We start from the raw sequence: 8123 nt of genomic DNA, 5'->3' as shown, positions 1-8123 counted from the left end.
ACACACACACACACACACACACACACACACACACATATACGCGCGCGCCACACACACACACACACACACACACACACATACATACACACATACATGAAATGAATTCTATAATTATTTTTTCTAGATTAACTCATAAACTAATCTATCTTCATTCTATCATATTTTATATCTATTACAGAATATATTAAAAACTGCGATTAGTCATCATATTGTTAAGTATACAGTGTTTTGCGAAGCATTTAAATCCCGATCAGCTGTTTGATTTTCGTAACGCGAATACGAGATATTCGCACATCGATGTAAATATTTAATCTCTAATATTCTAAGAGACAAAAACATGCGATATTTACCGAGTATGCAATCGAGCGATGCAATATTGTCTTTACAAAGTTTAGTAAAGAAAGGAAGAAAAAGAAAGGAATTGTATATACAATCGATTCCCAAGACAAAGAAAAGCATGTTGCGTACTTGCACATCGAGGCTGACGTTGACAACGCGTCCCGTGCCATTGTATAGATCGACGGTCAATTGATCCAACGTGAGCTCCTCGAGAAATTGGCCGAGATAACGCTGCAGCAAGTATCTGCAGGCCCTCTTCTTGATATCCGCCGACCAACCGAGCCAAGACATTTTGCTCATCGCCCCGCAGAGCCCGTCTGCGCGATCTACTCCAAAAATTCTAGCGTGTCGCGTCTATAATAAGGTATCATCTCGTCGCACCAGGCACGTTGTCGTAAAACATAATCTTGACGTCGAACAAACGTGTTTAACAGCGTGACGAATGTGGCTCAACGTGGTCTACACAAATGAATTACAGCTCCCAACACGCGCACCGATTGCGTCCATGACGCTTGGCACAATACAGTGCAATACAGCCTGTCGCCTGTTGAGGGCGCCGAGACTGTCGACAGATCGCGCCGCCGCTGCCGTTCGATGCTCATTTATATTTTGACTGTCATATTAAAGATCGCAGCACTCTTGCATAAAGACCGGTATTCATAAGGCCAGTTTCACAACGCCAGTTACTTTATCCGCCGATTAACTTTGAGTATTATCAACTGCTATACTGAAAACTCATCATCTCTAATCTAATTTCGAAAGTATGTATTTGTAAAAAAATAGTCAAATATATTTACATTTCAATATTTTATTTATGATCTTCTCTGTTCAATGGTCCAATCAGTTCAATGTTTTTGTCGCGTTCACTGCACACCAAGGGGTCGATTCTGTATCTCGAAATGAAGTGAAAATTATAAAAATGAATAAATTCACTAGAACACATTCACATTTTCGTAATTTAATTGGTCAATACCTAATAATCTTTGCTCACTTTTGTAATCTCATTTCAAGATATACAATTGACCCTCAGGGGGCTTATTAGTTCTTGAAACGAGATGAAATTACGAAAGTGATGATCAAATTTAATAGAATATTTATATTCTTCATTGATTAACATCTAGTGAGTTTGCTTTTTGTAATTTATCTAAAAAATCGTAATAAGCCGCCAGATGTCGCGATTAATAATATTCTCAATCGATTATCGATATGCTGGATTCATACTGGATCCGACATACATCGTACGATGTTCTGCAACCAATCAGAAAGCAGAATTTTTGTATCGACAATACGAAGCAAAATCCTATTTTCTGATTGGTTGCAGAGCGTCGTACGACGCACGTCGGATTCAATGTGAATCCAGCAATATGCTATCCTCTAAAATTGATTGCCTTTACTGAAAATTTATAATGCACGTAAATTATACCATTTTCAGCGCTGACAGTAAATTTGAAATGTAAGATTAAAATTTGACCAATCAAAGCAAAATTCACTAAACTGGATATTGGTTTTCCTTCTTTTGATTGGTAATTCCAAATATTAATCTCAATTTACGAATGATTTATACAAAAGATTTCGTTTGAAAAAATAAAAATAATTAATAAACCTTTGGATGAATTATGTTCTCATAAAAAAAGAATAAGTATTCATTTCTTATATCTATTTTTATCTCCTAATTGTGAAATGTGACAATACAAAATCATGCTCATTTATATTTTGACTGTCATATTAAAGATCGCAGCACTCTTGCATAAAGACCGGTATTCATAGGATCAATTTCACCAACGTCAGTTACTTTATCCGCCGATTAACTTTGAGTATTGTCAACTGCTATACTGAAAACTCATCATCTCTAATTTCGAAAGTATGTATTTGTAAAAAAATAGTCAAATATATTTACATTTTAATGTTTTATTTATGATCTTCACAACACTTTTTTTTTACTAACAAGAATAAATTCGAAAGACAGATTTTTAAGTCTTGCTGTTGACTATTTTGATGATGAAGTTAATCAATGGATAAGCTTAACTGGGGCGCGATTCCTGGGGATCGTAACTGGTTTATACGCCTCGACAGTTATCGGTTGCGTAGTTTTTTACTATATAAAATATCTGCGCAACGATACCGACAACTGTCAGTAGGCATGTAAAGACAGTTATGGAATCGCGCCTGACGTTAGTTAGAAATTTATTATATCTATATAATATCATTACTAGAATAGTCAGAGGATCGATTCTATATCTTCAAAATTAAAAAAGAAAATTATAAAAGTGAACAAATTTACTAGATGTTAACCAATGAAATTATCAGTATTCTAGTAAGTTTGCTCACTTTTATAATTTTCACTCATTTCAAAATACAGAATCGATCTCCTAATCTTATATTCAGACCGTCTACAATTTTAAGAAATCATGGACCAATCAGAGGGCATTAACGACATAAGACATTATTTAAGACGGTTTTAAAATAAGAACCGACTTATGAATACCGGCTAAAGATAAATATTCATAATGTTGCTCATCGCTCATATTCAGTAAAGTTTCAGTCACTAGATACATAAAATATCGCCATTGATTTCAGACTGAAGTGTCAAAATGGCCGAAGACGCATAGCACACAATTCCAATCATGGTGGTTGGTGGTTACTCTTTTAAACTGTTCTTACATGTCCCTCCGTGCACTTTTATATACTAAACTTCTACAACACTAAATCCATATTAAATTAAAAAATACAATAAATTAAGCAAAATGATTGAGTATAACAGGGCAATAGGAATCAAGCACGGTAATTCTTGTAAATCAATACGGTTAACAACTCAACAAACGAGAATGGATTGAAATGGATTAAAATTTTCAAAAATACATTGTTAAAAGGATTCATGAATGTTAAAATAAATCCTTTTCAATCCTGAATGCATTTTTATTCATTTATAGGAATTGCATAAAGCAAATGTCTATGCCTTTCAATCCAAAAATAATATTAGCAATTTCTGTGCATCGTGAATATTACTCAATTCAGAATTGTGAATAGAAAGTAGTTTTTTAAATTCAGTTAAATTCAAAAATAATATCAGCAATTTCTGTGCAACGTGAATATTGTTCAATTCTGAATATGAAATGCAATTTTTCAATCTAATTGAATAAAAAAAGTTTTTGTTTAAAAATGGACCATAAATGCTACTTAAATTATTTAAAATTATAAGTAGGAAACTTTTCGTTTTAATCCAACTAAGTTCAAAAAAATTGTAACATAAAAATAATTGAGCTATGTTCATTTATTTATCTTTGATTAGAAGTAAAATGAATAATCGATGTGAACACTTACAAACTAAATCGAACACAACCCGAATATTAGGCTAATCACGGCGCGCGACATCGACCAAGCGAGATTAGATTATCCGACACTTATTCAATATTGTCTCATAGTAATATAAATTGTTTATACTTTATTATATCTGTTAAATAATGATATTTTTATTATATCTATATAGTTTTATTACTAGTTTAGCTGATTGTAATTAAAGTAGAGAATGAATAATTTATTAATTGAAGAAGTATTAACGAAGAAGATTTATGGGACCAGAGGTCCCAGGTTCGAATCCCACTAAGGTGCGTTTTTTAATACCAATTTAAAATAGTTTCAGGTATAATTATTATATATGTCTTGAGAATAAAATTTGTAATCCTTAAATATATGAAATGTTTTTCTTTTTCAAATATTAAACTAGTGTCAGCTCGGATTCAATCCATTTCAATCCATTCAATTCATTTTCATGGATTTAAAGTATGCATTAAAAAAATTTTAATCCATTTTAATCTATTCTTTGTTGGGTGGCTACATGTGCATACGTTTTTTATTAACTTGCTTCTAGCGATATATTAACGTTTATTAATATTTAAATCGTCTGTCTTTCATAGTTTACAGCTTTTCGCACATAGCAAGGACAGAGCAGGTTTTCGAAAAAAAGCAGGTTTTTGAAAAAAAATGCATTGAATGAGTCTAATTTCATTAAAATCAGAAGTGAGAAGTAACGATTCTAAGTATAAAACAGATTAAAATGCATGTACATAGCGCTACATTAAGTCGGTGTGACAGACATGTTTCCTAACCACAATATCGTCAATTTTAACGTTTATCGTAATAATGTTTATCGTAATATTTCGGTCACGGGACTAGACATGACATTTTATTGTCCCAGCAAACGAAAATTAAATTAATTAAATTAATTAAAATGAATTGAAATTTTCTTCTGTCCGAATGCGTATTTTAAATAGCGAATACTTTTTTTGGATTTAATTGGATTCAATTAAATTCAATTGGATGCAATTGAAAAACTGCATTTCCTATTCAAAATTTTGAATTGAACAGTATTCACATTGTGTTGTTTATAGAAAAAGTTAATATAATTTTTAGATTGAAAGGCATAGAGATATGTTTCATGCAATTCCTATAAATGAATAAAAATGCATTCAAGATTGAAAAGCAATCATTTTAACATTCGTGAATATTTCTGAAAATCTGAATCCATTTCAATTCATTTCAATCCATTCTCGTTTGCTGGAGCCAGATTCTTTCGTTTCATGCAAAAATGCGACAAATGAGCATAATTTTATTAAAATTGAAAGTGAGGGGGGGCGTCTTCTAAATAATTATCCGAGAATTTATAAGTAATAAAATAATAAATATATATAATAGCAAATCTACATATAAAAACATTTTGTGTCATCATTATCTTTAATTAAGAATTTTTTTTAATGGAATTGCATTCATTTTTATCACACAAATCTAATACTTCCATGTAAACAATGGAAATGGAATGCCATTTTTATCTTGCACTAAAATATTTTTTATTTCTTGCCTGCACGCTTACATTCGTCAGTTTTGGATTGCACTAGTTTCAATTGAGTTCAATTTTAGTGCAATCCTCGTGTAGGAACAGAAAACAAACCTATACTACATGAGCTGAAAAGTCCCGGGATTTTTAATGAAAACAAGCGTTTTTTGGGCAAAGTTATATTTATTCCTCAACATAGTTACCTTCGAGGGTGATACACTTGGTATAGCGATTTTCCAATATTTCGATACCCTTTCTGTAGTATGAAACGTCCAAGCCTTCGAAATACGCCTCGGTTTCCGCGATGACTTCCTCATTCGATGTGAATCTCTTTCCCTGGAGTCATCGCTTGAGGTTTGGGAACAGATAATAGTCGCTGGAGACCAAGTCTGGAGAATACAGTAGGTGAGTAACCAATTCGAATCGTAATTGGTCCAATTTGGCCATCGTTTTCAAGGACGTGTATGACGGTGCGTTATCGTGATGGATACAGAACGAAGGCGAAAGTAGCGCCACTTAAACGACTATAGCTTGTAAACGAATGAACGAAATGTCATGAAACTTCAACTAGTGACAGATGAACCTCTCGAAATGAATCATGTTCATTTTCTAGTGGTGCCACGTATTGAAAAATCTCGGGACTTTTCAGTCCATGTAGTATCCTTATCTTGTGACTAAGGTGCGTTCAACATTACAAATCGGCGTCCGTTTGCTCTTTTATCTCGAAAATCGTTCGGCAATTCGCATCTTTCTGCTATATGTCATCTACGTTCGATATTAATATTTCTAGAGCCAATCGAGCTGCTCCATTCCGGATTCAAAGAATGAGAACGCGAAGCTCATGCAGATTTCCGTGCTTAAATTAAATTTATAATCTGTATATTTATAATAATGCTATCAAATAAAAATTGATGGATGGACATTATGTACAATATTTAATGAGGAAAGTAAGTTTTTAATTTTTTTTTCTTTATAATATATTAAAGATTCTAACGAATATAAATTAAGTGATAACTTATAAATGCAGAAATTTATTTTGTAATGTAGTATTTTCTTTTAAGAAAACACACCTTGCAAATGAGTCTGCTACATATGTGTGCATATGTGTGCATATGTGTAACGATCTATTTTTAGTATATAAGATTATTATTAGTTTCTAGTAAAGTGGAAGAAATTTTCAATTAATAGAATATTTTTTATTTATTCATAAAAATAAACACTTTCATTTTATAATCTAATTTTAAAAGACAGTTTATAGCGTTCAGAATTAATTCTTGGCACTCGGATTGCTCAAAGATCACGTGATCAAGCTCGCTATCTGCTTGCTCGCATCTCAGATTTACATTACCGAACGCACTTTACGTTGCGACCAATGATGTGCTATTGTGGGAATTAGGGCTGTCGCACACAAAATTCCGCAACAGTAACCGTAAGACGTGAAGCCAGATCAGGATACTGTTTTAGATCTATGTATTCTAACGGAAATAAAAATAACCACAAACTTATCCATAAGGCGAGTTTCAATCGATTGAAATTTACCTTATTGCAAGGTTATGGATAAGTTTATTATTATTTCCATTTCCGTTAGCTTACGTAATCTAAAGCAATATCCTGATTGGTTCATCGGCTTAAGTTTACATCTTACGCATACTGTTACAGAATTTTATGTGCGGTAGCTTTTATTCCTCCCATTACAATTTCGTATTGGCTGCTTTCACATCATATCGGCAATACGCGCACGCACAAACATTCCCGTATGGGAATAATTCTCACGACACAATCACTAATTGTGATTGCTGTGCCCAATATGGCATCGAGCGTGTCGCCGGCGCCGGCTAATTAATGGCAGTTCTGAAGAATCACTCGTCTGTGACGGATGCATCTCAGCTCGAGTACTACAAGTTATATATTTTTGAAAGTGTTGCCGACTTTGAGCATTGAAACACATATAGCCCCGTGGTTTTGGACGACCCGCGCATACACGCGGCGTGACGACGCCGTAGACCCAGACGCCGGGTGTCCGGGCGGGTTTCACCATTTTCGCGGGCATTGTCATCATTTTTAATTTTTTGTATCTCTCATAAGGACATAATCTGGTCATATCGACCTCCATTTATTATTTCGGGAGGCGGGAGTCATTAATTTTAAGAAGAAGAAAAAGAAGGCTAGTTAATGGTGAAGGAAGATTGATAGGAAATCACTAAATTCATAAAGAAATGTTACTCATTGTTTCTGACTCACAAGCCATAAGACAGTTTAATATAAATTCAAATAAATATTTGGAATGTACAGATCGAAAGAATAGAAACGTAATTGTATGCGTTACAACAACTCAGATATCGGTATCGCATTACTAATAGCGTTTCTTGGGATACACTGAGTATAACCTCGCACTACACCAATTACGTGTAAGTGCTGTATCAGTGCTGCACTACATAAGTGTACATACACCATAATGTATACACTATTTTATGCTATCATATTCAATTCTGCTGCCGATCTGCTTCTATTTTCCAAATTTTTAATGTCTCTGGCCTTTGAGATTATGTAGCAAAACCTCACTTCGTGCATAAAATTTTCTACACTATAGCCACGGAAACACGTTATACTGAATGAGTTCGCCTACCATCAACCAAGGAAATATGCTATACTGTCTGAGTGTTGCACTGGTGAGCAATAGCCAAGAAAAAATTATAGGTTAAAATACGAATTAAAAAATCTACAACTTAAGTATTTATCTGACAGCGCGTAATTACTTAACGACATGAACAGTACTCGATACCAATCTCGCAATGAACATAAAGTGATGATTACTCTTACCAAGCACTAACTTAAAATTTATCGCTGAGACTTACAAAAGGTTCGCACGCAAAACGCCACATCAGAGAGAGAGAGAGAGAGAGAGAGAGAGAGAGAGAGAGAGAGAAGAAAGAAACAANAAATAGACTCGTAC

The 8123-nt window shown here is 33.6% G+C and overlaps 1 protein-coding gene across 1 annotated transcript in view; it reads right to left on the bottom strand.

The window, feature by feature from the left end:
• LOC105620554 (autophagy-related protein 2 homolog B) overlaps window positions 1-639 on the bottom strand; it is a 9925-nt gene extending 9286 nt beyond the window's left edge. Inside the window, exon 1 of the mRNA XM_012202046.1 lies at window positions 469-639. Coding sequence (XP_012057436.1) covers window positions 469-639 — 171 coding nt within the window. The remainder of the gene's footprint in view (window positions 1-468) is intronic.
• Window positions 640-8123: the final 7484 nt, after the last annotated feature.

Source organism: Atta cephalotes, assembly GCF_000143395.1.
Source record: "Atta cephalotes unplaced genomic scaffold scaffold00027, whole genome shotgun sequence".
NCBI lineage: Eukaryota > Metazoa > Arthropoda > Insecta > Hymenoptera > Formicidae > Atta > Atta cephalotes.
The sequence above is the reverse complement of the archived record's forward strand: the minus strand, read 5'-3'. Positions and strand labels throughout refer to the sequence as shown.